Source organism: Diprion similis, chromosome 2 (assembly GCF_021155765.1).
Source record: "Diprion similis isolate iyDipSimi1 chromosome 2, iyDipSimi1.1, whole genome shotgun sequence".
In the NCBI taxonomy this organism is placed as follows: Eukaryota; Metazoa; Arthropoda; class Insecta; order Hymenoptera; family Diprionidae; genus Diprion; species Diprion similis.
This window is the reverse complement of record NC_060106.1, coordinates 11,254,730-11,271,709: the sequence shown is the minus strand read 5'-3', so window position 1 is coordinate 11,271,709 and position 16,980 is coordinate 11,254,730. Positions and strand designations below refer to the sequence as shown.

At 38.8% G+C, this 16,980-nt stretch overlaps 2 protein-coding genes across 4 annotated transcripts; one reads left to right on the top strand and one right to left on the bottom strand.

Moving 5' to 3' along the window:
- The first annotated feature begins 7,066 nt into the window (after positions 1-7,066).
- On the top strand, positions 7,067-15,022 carry LOC124413691 (short-chain dehydrogenase/reductase family 16C member 6-like). 3 transcript variants are annotated; one of them, XM_046894434.1, is made up of 8 exons: positions 7,067-7,277; positions 9,124-9,378; positions 11,987-12,111; positions 12,203-12,313; positions 12,526-12,687; positions 13,243-13,325; positions 13,417-13,533; positions 13,868-15,022. In XM_046894434.1, exons 2-8 carry the CDS (start codon positions 9,138-9,140, stop codon positions 14,004-14,006), a joined length of 978 nt encoding a protein of 325 aa, XP_046750390.1. In that variant the 5' UTR covers positions 7,067-7,277; positions 9,124-9,137; the 3' UTR covers positions 14,007-15,022. The 3 variants fall into 3 exon arrangements, with proteins under 3 accessions (XP_046750390.1, XP_046750409.1, XP_046750400.1); XM_046894444.1 differs by lacking the exon at positions 7,067-7,277 and adding an exon at positions 7,976-8,094; XM_046894453.1 differs by lacking the exon at positions 9,124-9,378.
- LOC124413686 (chitinase domain-containing protein 1) lies at positions 14,711-16,702 on the bottom strand. The gene is made up of 7 exons (XM_046894419.1): positions 16,540-16,702; positions 16,313-16,459; positions 15,981-16,161; positions 15,770-15,879; positions 15,470-15,624; positions 15,012-15,344; positions 14,711-14,915 (listed from the first exon to the last, which is right to left on the bottom strand). Exons 1-7 carry the CDS (start codon positions 16,645-16,647, stop codon positions 14,774-14,776), a joined length of 1,176 nt encoding a protein of 391 aa, XP_046750375.1. The 5' UTR covers positions 16,648-16,702; the 3' UTR covers positions 14,711-14,773.
- Between the last annotated feature and the right edge of the window lie 278 nt (positions 16,703-16,980).

Genomic DNA, 16,980 nt, shown 5'->3' with positions numbered 1-16,980 from the left:
GAGTTTGAAGGCTTCATGATTTATAGTTTCAAGATCATTGTGGAATTCTTACATTGAAATTGATAACAAAATGAGCATATGAGCAGCGAACGATTTCGAACTCTAGGACTTTTTCAGGGGCGCATCTCCTGACATAAGGATCCAACTCGTAACAAATAGAGAAAATTTTTTTAAGTTGAAAACACCTTTTCAGGCTCGACTTCGTAGCCCAAATGTTGAAAAAAAGATATTTAGAATTGTAAACAAAAAATTTCACTTTTCGATCATAGAAATGCGATATTAAATTTAATACAAAATGTTGAGATTTGAAATGAAGAAATCTAGCCACGAGGTCGAATCGATAGACAAGTGTTGAAGATTGTGTCAAAAGTTCAATTCGATCGGATGAAAATTGACCGAGGAATCTGCGCCACCGGATTGAAAACGTAGTTGTTTGCTACATATATGCGCCATACCGCCATTTTGTTATTAATTTCAATGAAAGAATTCTGAAATTTTCCTGAAACTATGAATAATAGACCCATCAAACTTGAATCGTTTCAAGTGAATTCATTTGCTTAAAAAAAAAAATTTGAAAATAGGTTTGACTTTAGACCGTTCAAGCTATACCCCCCCCCCTCCCCCCGTGGGATTAATCGAGTATCAATTAATAAAAGATTTATAACGAGCATTTGCTTGAATTTCAACTGAACGTTCTGTAATATTTTCCTTCGTATTTTTCGTAATTTTTCATCAAGTATTCCATAGCATATTTTTTTCTTTTTCATTCATTATCAACGAGGTAATTGACTGGCCTTAATCGAGTACCAAGTAGTGAGAGATTTATCACAAGCTGTTGCTCGGACGTCACCTGATCGTTTTGAAATATTTTTCCTTCGTATGATGGGAAAATATTCAACCGATTTTAAACAATTAGGCATAATCTATTTTTAATTATTTCTGGCCATTATTAACGTACTGGTTCATAGAGAGACAAGATTTTCCAGCGTTCGACAGCCAAGTATAACATATTGCAATGTCGCCTCAGGACTCGATAGCATGTCGGAACAACACCTGATGGAGATAAGGAGTTATTGTTGTCTGGTTGAAAAATTGTCAGCAATTCCAGTTGGTCCGAATGAATTCCGGACTCAGATCTTGCAATTATTTAGTCAGTTATAAATGCACACATTTCAGAATGGATTTATTCTTGCATAAATTTACAATAATAAGACGATAACGCATTTTACCGATTAAGCAACGGCGGGGTTTGAATTTTTATCAATCATGAATCCAAACGTACGGAAGCATAATTTCCGAGAAAGTGATTGGATTTATGTATAATAGAATAAAATTGAAGAAATTTATTTTATCAAACTTTTTCAATCGTTATCATAACCGCTATTTTATCTTCCACTCACAGAAAGATTATTCTACTTTAAACCACGTCTGCACAGTAAAACGGCTTGTTATCCTCGATCCTCTTACGGGCTTTCGGATTAGCTGCTGTCGGGTTAGGTTTGCCTTTGAATTGCACCTTACTGCGATACTTTTCAGGGCACTCTTGTTTCCTTCGCAAATTAGGATTGACGACCTAAGAAATGCCGTTATGGGTATTCCTGTCTTAACATACCTAACCGTACACCAAGTCACATACGTCCAATTCTAACTGGGATATTAAGGTAGAACGGCAACATATGAACCACGTGATATTTTCATATCAAGTCGTCGGACCGAGCATATCTTACATTAAGATTACCTTACGCAAGTAGATTCTTTGGGTGCGTTTTGTAGTTGGTGTCTGATTTAAGTTTTTTTCCCATGCCGTCCGTTCCTGTTTCCACATCCGTGCGTAGTCGTGCGAAATTACTTTTGCCATTATCGGATGACATTCTCTGACGAATGTGGAATTTTAAAAAAAATTATTTTATTTATTAATTTTTTTTGTATTCAGAAATATCTAAATCATGCGGCGAGAAGATCGATGGAATGTTATTTCAGACGCTGGTAGTTTCAAATATTAGATTCGATACACGTTATATGCGGGGCTGGTTTTAAACGAGATGCAGTGAATATCCGACGGTATTCGATTGTGGTAATACGCGTCGTCTTCGTTAGACGTGACTTTCGAATAATCTCTACAATTTTAGGTAGAGAAATGACGAAACCTGGCTTTTCAGTCACGCGGTGTTTACACAGCGCGAAGCGAAAGTATGTTGACGAAAATTAAAAATATATATAGCTTGGAATTTATAATCATTTCGCAGATTGTTTACTTTTTTTTTTTTTTTTTTCTCTTCTCATTCATCAAACTGGAAAAACGACTTCAGCTTCCGGTAATCACGGGTAACGTTTGCGCGTTAAGTCGATATCAATATTGTAAATTGGGACGAGCGATTTGGCTAACCTTTCGTAAGATGGCACGAAACGTTTTAAGCGTATCATTTCAGACGACACGAGGTTATCGGAGTGTCGTATCGGCGTTGCAGGGTGCCACACCACAGGCTTGGCAGTCATGATGACGCGATTGTAAGATAAATGATTTAAATTACTATTTCGCTATGTATCCAGAAAAATACGAAAGAAAGTAGCGAAAGTATAGAAGGAAATGGATTCTGACCTATCGTATGATAAAAGACTAATCCTCAATCCGCTAACTTCACGCGGGGCTGTCTGTTCGCCAAAGAATCTAAAGCCATTATACTCAGATATTCTATGATAAGAGGGGAAGGTAATTGATTGGTTCAACAACCAATGAAAATGATCGTTTATTCGTTTTCGAGATTTTTTTTCATCCGAGGCTGAAATAAAACCGGTGCTATTGAGAAACTTGATGTCAATTAACGATCGCGGAAATTTGTTTTTGAGTAACATACATTCAATCGACGTTATGTGCGACGTTGTTTGTGAAACTTGTAATTCGTTGTCTACGGTAAAGTGACTGAATTTGGCTGTTAAATTTTCTATTTGAGAGTCTTCGGATGTTTTCATCATTTTCGGAAAATAATAAAAAGTTGACTATACGGCTAGGAAATAGTAAAATCAAGATGATCGGCTCTCAGACAATAAGTTAGTTAATTTGTAATGAAATTTTTTGTTTTTGTCTACTTGATAATGCGTCATGTGTCTGTGAAGATTTCGGTAGAACGGGAATTTATTAAACGACATGAAAATTCGAAGGTGAATCCAAGTAAATTGAAGGTTACGAATACAACAATTTTATAGCTGAAATTAAACAAGAAAGGATTATTTACTGCTTCCGTGCAGTAAATAAGCAAATAAATATGGTCAATCTGACATCATACGAAAACTTATTTCGTCTAGTCGTATGACGTACGTATACATGCGATTCTAGTCATCGCATAGCAGCAGTGTCAGGAGGATGCACCTAGGAAAAATGAAAATGAATAAATTTGTAGCTGTGACCAAAAAATTTTGTGAATATTGCGGTGATTCGACGTTGGTGCGACGATAAAATGATATTAAAGATTTGTTTCACCGAAGAATGTAGTCAACTAAACAGTCAGATGTAACGTTGTGATAACCAGAGCATGTGTATCGATATTTATAATCAGACTAAACAGCTACTGGAATACCACATTTCCTTCTGCTTCCAACAGTATTCAAATCGTTGTTGTAACGATACCGATTTTGTTATAATTTTTCAGTAACTGTAGGAAATGATTTTTTTGTAAGTGAGGGAAAAAGACATTCGGAGTGACAAAAGTGAAAAGCTTTCAGGCCAAATGATATTTGAAAGTAAATTTTGCAAAGTGATTCGATTGTCGCCTATTTTTTCGATGACTTTTAAACGTATTTCGACTTCGCGTTTTTTGATACTTTTGAATTAGTTGAAACTGTTTCAGTAGATTCAAAAATAGCTGGTTAATAAATAACCAAGAGTTCGGTGATGAACATCGGAATGACTTGGAAACCATGCGAAATACGTGGAAGTATTATTTTTAATTTAAGTCTTCGTTCAACAGTTTCAGAAAAATTATGACTCACGGTATGTTTCAATAGAAAACCGCGCTCATAAAAACAGTGATTGAATACCGGAAACAGTGGCTAAAAGTGAAAACTGCTTCTGAACTACCAAACAGTATTTCGAAATTTGCATACTTCTAATCTATCAGGTTCACTCTCGCGTGTGAGAGAAAAAAAATGATGACACTGCTAGAAACAGGTTTATCGTCAGTACCTGGGAAACATTCGAGTTTTTTGTGTCGTTAACAAAAACTTTAAAAAACCTTCAACGTGACTTTTATTAGTTCTCGTACATATATCGTGACATAGGTATATAGAGGCGTGGAATTTTTTTTTTTTAACAGTCTATACCGACTCCCTGAACTAACACGATAGTCACGGAGAGTTTATGCCTGCGTCTTATAATTATACAAACCAGCGAGGTATACAATTTATTCCTATTAAGAATATTCTGCCGGTGTTAAAATTCAATCTTACGCTGTCATGAAATTATAAGAAAAATCTGGGTTTCCTCTCTGACCCTGTTTCGTAAAGTTTTCAACAATTCTATGATCAATTCGTTCATTCAATCAGGAATTATCTCTATTAACTTTAAACATAGTTAACATGAAAACAAATTACTTGCATTATCAAGTTGAAAAATATTAAATGTATGTTAAATAAATGTGAGAAAAAGGTCACGATATGTTCGTTTTTAATCGCTATCGCAATGTTTCGTACGTTGCAACAATCGCCGTTGCAAACCTCGAAAGTTTGTGATAGGTTTCTTTAATACCACCGAAGACTTCATAGAAGCTTTCGGTCGCTGGTTAAAGATAGCGACACCGAACGGAGCAGATCTATGATTTTGAAAGTATGCCTGTCCAAAAGGCGATTTGAGCCTAGTATCTGGTGTATGGTACCAAATTGTATAAAAATATTCTAAGATATGGTTTTCATACGACAATTACCTATACACTGTCGTTTTGGTAAATGTTGGTATATTTTGGTACCTGTAACGGAAACTCGCCAAAAAACGTCTCAAGTTATTCATGCCGGTAAAATAAATTCCATACAGATATTCAGATCGAAGATTGTATTTCAAGAACCGAATGAATCATAGTTGACCATATGGTATATTATACTTTCAAATCAGTGAATACCGATTTATGTACACGATTTGCAATTGTAACAATGATAAGATGTAAATACGAATCGGAAACGGAAATATTCACACTTCATACGAAGTATACGTAAAATAATCGTTCGAGGAATGTTTTAATCATCACTTGACTGTAATTTCACGATTTGTAAGTTCGCAATAAAACTACGCGACTAAAGATGCGTATTTTCGGAGTGCATTTGGATTCATTTGTAACGTGTCATTTGCGTGACAAAATATAATGTCGGGTATATTACGTATCTCGCTTATGAAGAGAGGGAAAAAGCGAGAGAAAAGTGGTCGGAAACACGATGCAACTGGCAGAGGGTAGAAAAATGAAAGCTACGAGTGCGTACCTTCCTTGCTGGCAATTAGACCATGGCAAGTAAATCACTCATCTGCATATCCTCATTATATCCTCAAGTTACTCGCTGTCACTTGTCTACGCACAGATATAAATGCATAAAAAGATGAGCCGGTCTATCGTAGAAAGTGCGCGATGTCGATCATTGTCCCTCTCTCGATGATCCTGGTCTTAGGTACAGGGTGTCCCATTTTCCCGTGAACTCCAAACTTCCGGTGATTTTCGAGGAGAATAATTCAATCGTCAAGTCCAGCTGATCGATGATTGTTAAATTATGATCGATGTTCGCAGGAGGAGAAGGAGTACCGATTCGATCTGACCTTTCGCAGAGTGCAGTTGCATTTTCGAAAAAGTGTAAGTCGCAGTCTACGCAGCCGCGCACATTACAAGCGGAGATAGGCTTGCGGTGGGCTTTCTCTCAAACTCCTAACAGGAATAAAACACTCGAGAGAAACTACCTGCTATCTCATTCACGGTGCACCGTATGGCGGATTAGGTGCACAGCTCCAAGATTCACATTCGGAATATAAACGGTGTTCAAGTAACACACCGTAATAACTATATCGCACGCCATCCGGATTTCACGAGGTATACATATCGGTGTGGGGATTTCCGATTAACCGCAAGGAAGTGGAAATTTAATGACACCGGAACGAGCTAAGGTGCGTTACGTCCGTCGTCGGGACGTCGCGTTATATGATCCTGGCGGAAGGATAACACGGATATTCAATCAAGTCTTTATTGCACCTTTTATTGCCGAAGATAACTTCCTTACGCGATAATTTGCGGCAGGTGATATAAACGAACGTACATAATATACAAGTATCGGTAATTTCTAAAGGATAGATCGTAACTGAACTGCACGACGTAGATCGTGAGATAAGGCTGAAACAGTTATCATGCATTTCTATAACTGTGTTGTGTGTATTCTGAAAGAGGCGCTAACGACGAAGAGGAGTCTCCTAGAAGCCTCTGAAATTGGGTCCCGCTTTATTAACTATGCATAGAAAAAGAAGGCGTCGATCCATGTTGTTCAAACAAAATTCACAGCGGAACGACCCAGAGGATTCCGAGTGCGCTAAGTGACCTAGAATTTCGTAGGAAAGAGGAATTATCCCTAGTCCCTTTCACCCGGTATATCCGCATATAGTTCGCGCCTAGCGAAATGTCGGTCACGGTAGTTCATCCTCGGGCACATATTATGTTTGCCGACTTCCTAAACTCGTTTCGTTCGCCGAAAGTGTACAGCGGAGAAACGACGCGAGATGCAGAGTTCAAGAGGCGGAAGTGAACGAGGAGTAGAAATGATTTTCAAAATCATATCGTTGTCTTTGTAGAATTTTTCATCGCAATGGAATGAGAAACGACGAAGTACAGAACCCTCCTCCCCTTGCACCCGCTCTTCTAATCGCCAACGGATCGGTAAATGTCGTCTTCACGCATCGCCGAAGCGAAAAGGCCAGCTATTTTCAGGCGTGCCGATCTTAAAATTCGACGTCGACGTACGGGATCCCCGTGTTACGGCACTGCGGAGCGTTGTTAGGCCCCGTTAAGGCCCGACAGCAGAGGGGCCCATCGGACGACTGAGGTTAGTCATGGGAGTCGGTGGTTTGCGAACAGAGTGATTTTGTGAATCGCGCGATTCCAGACCGCGTCATGCGAGGGTCGAAGAGGGGCGAGCAGCACGAACACGACACAATCAGCATCCACCGTACAGGGAAATCTTCAGTCTTGTTGAAGCTCTCGAAGGAGATTGTTTCATGGGTTTCACCTACCTGTCGAGTGTCGTTGCTTTGCCCCCGCAAGGTAATGATAATTATTCCTAGTCGAATCGTACTTAATTTTTGTTTTTCCCATACGCTCTTTAAAGTCGTCTTGGAACCGATGGCGCCAAATTATTCAAAAACGTTCGAACGGTGTTCGTGATTCAATTGTCAATCACATGGCAAAGAGAAACTGACAAAAATCGAATAACGTGTAGAAACGAGTTTTATTACAAGTCTGGACTGTCCAAAAAATCTGGCTGTCAAAAATTAATTCTCTCAAAATAATGCCAAGTTTTTGCAATAATCGAATTTCTGTTACAAAAGTGAAAAAAAAACTAAGCACACGAGCTTGCAGAGGTACGTCCGGAAAAATTGATATAAAGAATGATAAAAAAAAAAAAAAAAAAGCAGAAAAATGTATGAAATATCAATGCATAAGAGACGCGATCTAGTCACGTGAGTTCTGTCACTTGCCAACGAAATTTTACTCAATTAAAAGCAACAACAAACTTTTGCTCCTCGTGATGCTTTTCTAGCCGTATTGCACTTCGCGTCGACGACTCATCGTCGGTGCATGACTGCCATCGTCTACGAGGCATCTTCGGATGCAGTGCACTTAATAGTGCATATAATGCACAGCTCGAGTATTTATCGTCAGTAAATATACTCGAAGCTGGAAGATGCCTTTAAGTATGTTTTATACATATGGAAACACGACGTGGGCGCGTACAGAGTCTTTGGTCCACGTGCGAATGGCTATTTGAGCCGTAAGCACGTGGTGCAAGTGTGACATACATCTTCGGATATAGGTATACACGGTCTTTACCTTCGGCGGTACTTGGGTGCCAACGAACTCGGGAAGTTCAGTGCCTCTCGATCCTACAGATATTGCCTTTCTTGTTTCTGAAGCTTGCCAATTGTTCTAATTTTTAATGCCGACTGAACATTATTTTGTCCACTTATCCGGTATACCTATACTATGAACGCTTGTGTGACACAGCGGTCGAAAATTTTTGGCGTCTAGAACATTCGTTTAATTTCTTGGATTTTATAACTACGGGTTTTTCATCCAAAGAACCGATTTGGCAAAGGTGGTTGAAATTTATTTTAACACATTTTACAGCTCCGATAATACTAGTCAACATGAATTTTGAGTCTGAGTTATGGATGTGAAGTTTTGACTTCTTCCACGTAACTAATAAAAGAAAAATTAGTTTTTCAATCGATTCTTTATAATTCTCAGCTCTGTTGTTTTCGACAAAACCATAAAAACTGTAAATTCGCCACTGACCATTTACTTTTCGTCATTTTGGCTTCGGATAATCTCGCGAAAAAAATTCTTCAAACATTGGAAAGCTTCAGAATGTTAATTAAGAGCTTCTACAAATTGTTTCATGAGGCATAATTTTATATGCAGCGGAGGCATCAATGCATCCTTGGGATCTACAACTGGTTCCCATTTGACAATATATCATCGAAAAACTTCAAAACGCATTTATCAACGTAAAAAAGACAAAAGCAAACTTTATAAGTAATAAATGAAGACTTTATTTATTATTCGATGCGTAGAATCAAAATTTATTTATTTAAATACGAACTCAGAAAAGAAAATTTTTCTTCTTTTGACTTGTGTAATTTCTACCAAGTCGTGAATGTCATTGAATATTGGGAAAAAATCATTCGAAAGTTCAATTCTATTAATACAAATGCGGACAAAGTGTTACGTGTACGGCAGTAATTAAAGGCAATGCTAAAATAATTAATCACGGCCGAAAGGTTCTCGGAGCACCGACGGCTATCAAATGGACGTGAAAGTGTGTTTCGACATTTGACAAACATTTCTCGGACGAGGATCCGATATATTGTCTGATAAAACTGCATTTCAGGATCCCCGTGAGCCATGATGGACTTGGCGGATGCCGTAAGGCTCGTTTACGACACCCTGCTGTTCATTGGTGTATCCATCATGTACGTGGCCGAGGCCGTTGCTCTCAGCTTAATTCCAAGACGTTTCCGGGGTAAAAGTATAGCCGGTGAAGTCGCCCTGGTCACAGGCGGAGGAAGCGGTATCGGAAAACTTGTTGCCATAAAGTTAGCAAAACTCGGTGCCCACGTGATCGTTTGGGACATCAATGAGAACGGTAAGCCCGAGCAGATAATCCTCGTCCTATCTTCCAAGACATTATTTATTACTCACGAGGCATTTTCAGCCTTTCCATTGCCTCCATCCTCGGAAAAATTCACACGATTATCCAGTAGAAAAGAAGGTAATCGAAAGGCATTCAACCTTCGACGATCGTGTAGAACCGGTTAGATCTGTATAAATCGATCGGCGTATGCGCATGTTAAGGGCGATATTATTGCATAACGCGGATCAAGATCGGCATAGATTATGCATTCAAAATCTGTTCTATTTATTGACACGTGCCTTACTACAGAGAAAAAAAATAGTTAAATTTATAGCATTTGTGGCAAGATTGATGTAGATTCGACTTCAAAAAAGTGACGTAAAATCTACAATATTTTTTTTTTCTTGTGTGGTCTTCTGAAAGTAGTAGATAATTAGGTCAATTCACCTTTGCGCAATTTGTAAAATGAAGAAATTTCCAACGAATATCCTTCGACACATAGCACATAACGATATGCAAATTATGGAAAGGCTAGTGAGGCAAATTGGACGGCAATTATCGAAACCTGATCGAATTTGAGTTGATATAACGCAACGGCGGTCTCCTTCTATCATTTGCATTATGCGATCTTTATCCGTTTCTTCTGCTCTTTTTTTGTGTTGTAAATATTTTTCAAGCGAATGTTTCAGTCTTTTTCAAGTAAATAAAAATGGAGTGTAAAATTGACTTGATATCTTACGTAAGCCTTGATTACTGGCAAAACCTGTTCTACAACTGCGTAAATGTATCGTAAGCCAGTACTTTTCCTAGCTTCGATAAAAGTTGCCCATAAGGATTTCTGCCAGGTCGAGAAACACGGGAACGTTGCTTCACTGCATTCGTAGATATAACGTGCCACAAATGCAAGTAATTACGAACCATAACGAGCACTCTGTTTGGCAATAAACGACATCGTATGGGGATGGGTATTTTATACGTTCGTTTTATCACTCCTTTTCGTTATCTGCAAAGTGCAAACATTATTCTGCATTTCACGATGATGAGGTTTTCAAAAATTCCGCAAAACCCGTTTTTCAAAACATCGACAAACAGAGGTCAACATTTTCGTGACCTTTACGGATCGAGCAGATGCTCCGATACCTCGAGGCCGTATTGCAGTTGTGTGGCTTGCATTGTGAGTACTTGCAACGAGTCGATTGACCTCCAAGACTTTCTTTTGTGTTCATGGTCGTCCGTCCATTTCTCCAATATGCGTTGCTGATAAAACGGTGAAAGCCCGTATTTTCCGACGATCTAAACGTCGGCAACAAATCAACGAATGTTTGCACTCACACTGTGTTATATTTAGATATCGGTATACCGTTGCAGTTACAATTGCACGATCCTCTGCGGATAGAGCGCGAACGGAATTTTGGCCTAACGACACAACTGTGCCAGTTAAGTGTACGCAATCAATTACATTAGCTCTCAAAGACTTCTAATTTGGAATGTATCGTACGTGTTTGGACGGATCACATCAGACAAACACGCAACTGCGACGTGACCAATTAGCCGTGTACAGGCTGACATTAATCCTCCCCCCCCCCCCCCCCCCCTCCACCCTCATGGTCTGTGGTGGTTACGAATCTTATGAAGAAATCGACTAAATAACTTGCACGTATTTTCTCTTTTTTAATGGATAGTTCATCGTGGTAACTGGGTCGACGAACCCACGAGTCGTAGTCAGTCCGCCAACATGAAATTGCATTTTGTCTTTGTGAAAATGAATTTGAACACCTGCAGCGATGTACGTTTTGCGGTAACTCTTGACAATTTGACCCGAAATAGCTTCATGCAGCTACAGTAAATTCTGACGTGACTCTCGATATGCGAATGAAAAGTCACAGCAGAATACCAGTTGTTAAATTAACGATCGAAATTAATGAACTCTGTAGTTTTGCGTGAGCCGAAAACTCGTCTTCCGATTTCTCCACCGCGACGTTATAACCTGGCCGACTTTTATTGGAATTTATAGCTGAATTGCGACAAGATACTTCGCTGCATATTAAACTTTATTCTTGGCTGAAGCAACGCGTCTAGATTCGCGATTCAAATCGCAACACCCATGTGTAAAAACGTGCCGCGATCGCGATGCAGGTAGGAAGATGCTGCAACATGTAGTTGTGCGGTAATACAACTGCACGAAAAATTCAAATCGTGAAAGTGGAACTAGCATGCGAACGTATACGTTTTTTCAAACAATTCTTTTGCCTCGTGTGCTTACAGGAATAGCAATAAAATTCAAACGGATCGCGTGCAATCCTTGATACTTTATTGATAATTAATACGTCACGGACAGATGGATCAGAAACGAAGAGGCAATTTTCTTCCCACCTCTACATTGAAATGGTTAATAGACGTTTTAGTGATAGGCTGGAGGCGAAAGTTCTTCCTGATATATTACGTGAATCGTAATATATGTAATGGAGACAGTTGCGGTTATTATTATTAATATTATTATTAATACATGCATATATATATACATATATCCACAGGTATAACGGATAAATGCAATAAGATTACACCCGGCATAAAAATTTAACATACAATTGCCAATTTTCTCAGTGGTCAACTGTTGCAGGAATCGAGGACACCGTGAAACAGATAAAAGAGGCTGGAGGTAAGGGTTACGGTTATCGCTGCGACCTGACTGACAGAGAAGATATTTACAGAACGGCGAAAGCCGTCAAAATAGAAGTCGGACCTGTGAGTATTCGATTGACATTCAAGAATCGAACGAGCCAAGTAATTTTAAACGCCGGAAAGCAACTGGCAAATTGACTCATTCGCTTTCTAGGTAACACTGCTGGTGAACAATGCCGGCTACGTCTGCGGCAGGACTCTCCTGGATCTTCCCGATGAGGAAATCGACAGAACTTATCAAGTCAACATTTTATCACATTACGCGGCAAGTGTGTCATTCGACCTACGTAAGACTCGCATTTTATGCCGTATCGTTGCATGCCTGAAAAATAGCAATAATAGTAGATCCAGGTTTTTCTGCACCTTGATGTGGAAAATCTTTTTGCGATTTGAAAATCTGGAGCAGATTGTGCACCTTTGAATTGGCGATATGGTATGAAACGATAATCAATATTATAATTCACTTTCTTTCAACAGACTACCAAATCTTTCCTCAAGGAAATGATGAAGGATAATCACGGTCACATAGTTACCGTTGCCAGCGTCGCTGGTCTCCTGGGAACATACAGATGTACGGATTATTCAGCGACAAAATTCGCGGCGATCGGATACCACGAGAGTCTATTCACGGAACTGAGGGTAATTGAGACGGCTTGAGAATAAAGTGTAAAAAAATATTGTCCTGCTTTTGAATTCTGTCGATGCGGTGAGGCGTTTTGAATTATGTCGAGGGATACGTGACCGAACGACTCTCTTCCTCTTTGCGAATCCGCGTTACATGGAACCGATTTCAGTCCGAATGAAACGTTGGCTTTAAAAGTCGAAAACTACAGCTGACGCGTATTTTACGTAATCGTTACGTACGAATTTTTGTCTCGTACGATTCACGTGCCGAAGGCATCGAAAGAACTGGTAATCAGTTGGTTGCACACCATCAGCTACACCCCTGACCTAGTATCAACGTATTGTAACGTAAAGTTAAGCGTTCGGTAATTACAAATGCTGTAGATCACTGGCGGATCGTTCGAGTCTCCTCGCGGAATATCAATTGGTTTATTGTTTATTGTTTCCCTTTGTTGTTTCAAACTCGCTTCAAACCATGCATCCATAAAAGATGAGACGTCGTTTCCCCTCGCATATTCTCGCCATGGGTATAATAATTATCCTTCGCGTATCTATGATTCTTTGATTCAGGCACACGGCTACGACGGAATACACGCCACGTTGGTTTGTCCATATTTTATCAACACGGGAATGTTCAACGGTGTGAAACCCAGGTAAATTATGATACATACGTGAAAGAAGAATCGACTGTAGATTTACAGGTCAGCGAATATTGAGTACTAATTTTGTTTCTACAAATTGCAGATTATTGCCGATGTTGGAGCCAGAATATGTCGCGGAGGAAATCGTTGCAGGGATCTTAACTAACCAAGTGAATGTCGTGCTTCCAGGAAGTGTCAGATATCTACTCCCATTAAAATGGTAGACGTTTTCACCGACTTGGGGTTATTTTATTGGCAGAATATTTCGGAGAAATCTTATGCTGCTTTCTCTGCGAATTCTTCTCTGGCTGTTGCCGTTTTAAAAATTATTTAGAACAAGTCATGCTTTTTAGAAAGGCAGAAAGATAGTGGGAACAGCGAAATACTTTAATGGATTTTGTAAAAAGATGCCTCTTTTGCCATTGCCTCGAGCACTTTGCCGAATAATTCAATCGGAATGCATTTATCGTTTCAAGAGCTCGATGGCTGTATACTTTTATTCTTGAAAGAAAGAAAAAAAGAAAAAACAATACTTATTTATAATTTCTTTTCAGCTTATTACCCGCGAAGATGTCTTGGGCATTGATGTATCAGATTATGCAAGGTCCACAGTCAATGATGACGTTCAAAGGACGAGAAGCTTTAGAAGATCAAAATGCAAATATTCCGATGAGAAAGGGTGAAAAAAATTAATAAATTTATCGTGATTTTGTTGTGCCGCATGAGCGGCGATAATCTTGTAGCAATGTACGATTGTGAAATAATTTTTAGTCCACGATTCGGCTGCAAGCACAGTTATTTCCGTTCTGGGTCCAAAAATTAATTGTCACATTGCTAATGAAGAGTTGAAATCTTTGGTATTTTCACTAATATCAGTATCGTATACATATTAGTTCAATTTAAATAATCGGTTTTGTTACCGTCATCATAGTGTAAGTGCATCAAATCAAAAGGCAAATTACATTTTTACTTTCATTTAAATAATGACAATGTGCACAAAATGATAGTCTTATTGGTACGTATGACGACTGGATATGCCAAAGGAATATATTACTACTCAAAATGGAACTAGACAATCACAAAAGTCAAGTTGCGGTTTCTATTTATGAAAAACGACATAACTTTATACACATCATGGTCGGCGGAAGACTGAATTAGTCATTGGATTCCAAATAATGAATATAGTAACTATGGCGCGCTTAGCAACAATTACAATCTTCCAGTTAAATTCTACTTATAAGTTAGCCAGTTCCTTAGTAAACGTATGACAAAGCATCACATTTCAACTGGTTGAATACAAATATTAAATAAATGAAGGATTTTTTCATAAGATCAACTTTTGAAACGGTCTTTCAAAATATCATGTGTCTAGCTGGATTGTATTATTGCAGATTGAGTAATCTCATGTTTAGTTTTACTTTGTAATTATTTGACGAATATCGCTCAAAATTCTGGAAAAATTACAGTAAATCGTAAAAAAAATCCAAGCCTTGTCCCAATTCCCAAATAGAAATTCCAGTACCTAATTCTTTTGCCAAACTTATTCGAGTATTTATCGATAGTAGGGATGGATAAAAGACCAAGTGTCGACCATTTGATGTTCTAAAACAATATAAAATTGAAATTTGATAAACCATACAGATTGTTATTCATTCAATGATTTACCGCGTTGATTCGTGAATAAATTAAAATACTTACTTGAAACTGAAGTAATGTTCGGCACTAGTATTGTCCCATTTAAGCTTCCCCTTGTAATTTTGTAGCAAGTTCAAGTATTGATGCCCGACGATGGGTCCTCCTCCGTCTATAGTGTAATCGTTTCCATAAAAATTAAGCCCAAGTAGAATCTGAGCTCGTCTTGGATCACGTGCATCTGGTAATAACCTTTCGACGCACTGGCGCGCCCAATCGACGGGGCTGTTTGGTCCTGGTCGTTGTACATTAGAATAGTCATAAGTCATAAGAGAAAAGGCTGAAACATAGTCGGCCAGCTTCTCAAAGTGTTGACTACTAAAAATTTCATCGGGCACACTGTAAAAAATATGAAAAGTGTTTCAGTATGGAACTTAGTATTTGTTTGATGTAACGTTCATTAATGTAATGTTTATTGATGAACGTTACTGTACTTAGATGATCCAGAATTCTGTAATACTTACCCTCTAAAAGGTGGAATGACGAGAATTAAGTCGAGATTGTTTTGTTTCAGCTGCCTAGCGATTGATTTAATCAATTCAATGATCAATTTATTATCTGCGTTGCTAGCCACAAGCTGATTCCATATTTCCAGAACATACCCATCTAATTGGAATGTCTAAAAATATGCCACACTTTTTACAGGCGATCGATTACAATCAGAAGGGTTAGCTGACTTAATAGGACAAAATTGATTGTGATGCATATGTTCAAATCTCAAAGCAATAGAAAATAGTTTGAGTCAGGGTAATTTTATGTATTACCTTAGCAGTGTCGGTGAGTGTTTTTATAAACTGATTCTGTCCCTGCGAGTTAGTAAGTAGAAGTTTAATGTCGCTGGGTGTCCATTGTTCAAGGATTACTCTTGGCAATACTGGAAATTAAATTTGATTGAAAGTACATAAAATAAAAATTTCTACATTAACAAAGAACTGAATTCAAGCTAATTGCATGTCGTCAGCATAGTTTGCTTACTTTTGACAGTGTGATTCGCATTGTTGGCTTTACGCACAGCTTTCATCCATCCCTTGTCAACGTCATGCGTTGGCATGTCGTACGAATTCTGACCATTTCGATGAATTTGTAACCACACCGGCGATATGAGCGTGAATTTGCCGCCAAAAATTTTCGCAACATCGTAGCCATGGTTATTCCACTGTAAAATCGATCCATAAATATTAGTTCACATACACATGCATCTTCATGAAGGCACACATATATTCAACAAATATCCAATTTCTTGCATGTGGAAAATGTTGACATCACAACAATAACATAACCTAGGTATACGAAATCATCTCATTTACCGGTGTGACATAGCCAAGGACTGCTCCTTCAAACCTCCTGATACCAGTCTCCCTGTAATAAGCATTAGCCTCGGAGGATATGTCCTTGGCAGAAGGATCATCGAGGACTAATCCTCTCTGGAAGACGTCCTCATCTACCGGCCCCTTCTGTCAAACCCATATGTCAAAACCATTCAACCATTAGTATAGTAGCATTGTTGCGAAAAGCGGCGGAATTATTAACGCACCTTTACGCTACTTTTCTTTCCTTTGCTTTGACGAGGCGATAGAGTGCCGCCCGCTGTTGTAACGATTATAAGCAACGTTCCTAATGTTGTGAGAATCGTGAACTTCATCGCGGGTTGTTGGATCTTTCATCTAACCTAACCTCACTCGATGAAACTTGGCAAGGCCGGGTCTAATGCCGCGACTCCTCGGAATCCCTTAAGGCTGTATTTTCACGAGCAGTAAAAAGTCGCTCATGAAAATGCGTAGCGGCGCCGCGACAGCAGAACATCGCCAAAACCACGTGGTTGGCTGAGTGATTCTCTATTGTTTTCGTTATTTTCGTTCGAAAAATTTGAACATCTACGCTTGTTGATCGAAAGTGGGTAGAGACGTAGAAATCGAACGCAAAAGTACGACATAGTGGCGTAGTTTGGTGAATTTACGCGACATTTTGGCTGTAA

Coding starts and splice junctions, on each gene's coding strand:
- LOC124413686 (XM_046894419.1), bottom strand. CDS start 16,647: ATGAAGTTCACGATTCTCACAACATTAGGAACGTTGCTTATAATCGTT. Junction 15,880..15,980: donor TGCGAATCACACTGTCAAAA/GTAAGCAAACTA, acceptor TTTAATTTCCAG/TATTGCCAAGAGTAATCCTT. Junction 15,625..15,769: donor CACTCACCGACACTGCTAAG/GTAATACATAAA, acceptor GCATATTTTTAG/ACATTCCAATTAGATGGGTA.
- LOC124413691 (XM_046894434.1), top strand. CDS start 9,138: ATGATGGACTTGGCGGATGCCGTAAGGCTCGTTTACGACACCCTGCTG. Junction 12,314..12,525: donor ACATTTTATCACATTACGCG/GCAAGTGTGTCA, acceptor TTCTTTCAACAG/ACTACCAAATCTTTCCTCAA. Junction 13,326..13,416: donor TTCAACGGTGTGAAACCCAG/GTAAATTATGAT, acceptor TACAAATTGCAG/ATTATTGCCGATGTTGGAGC.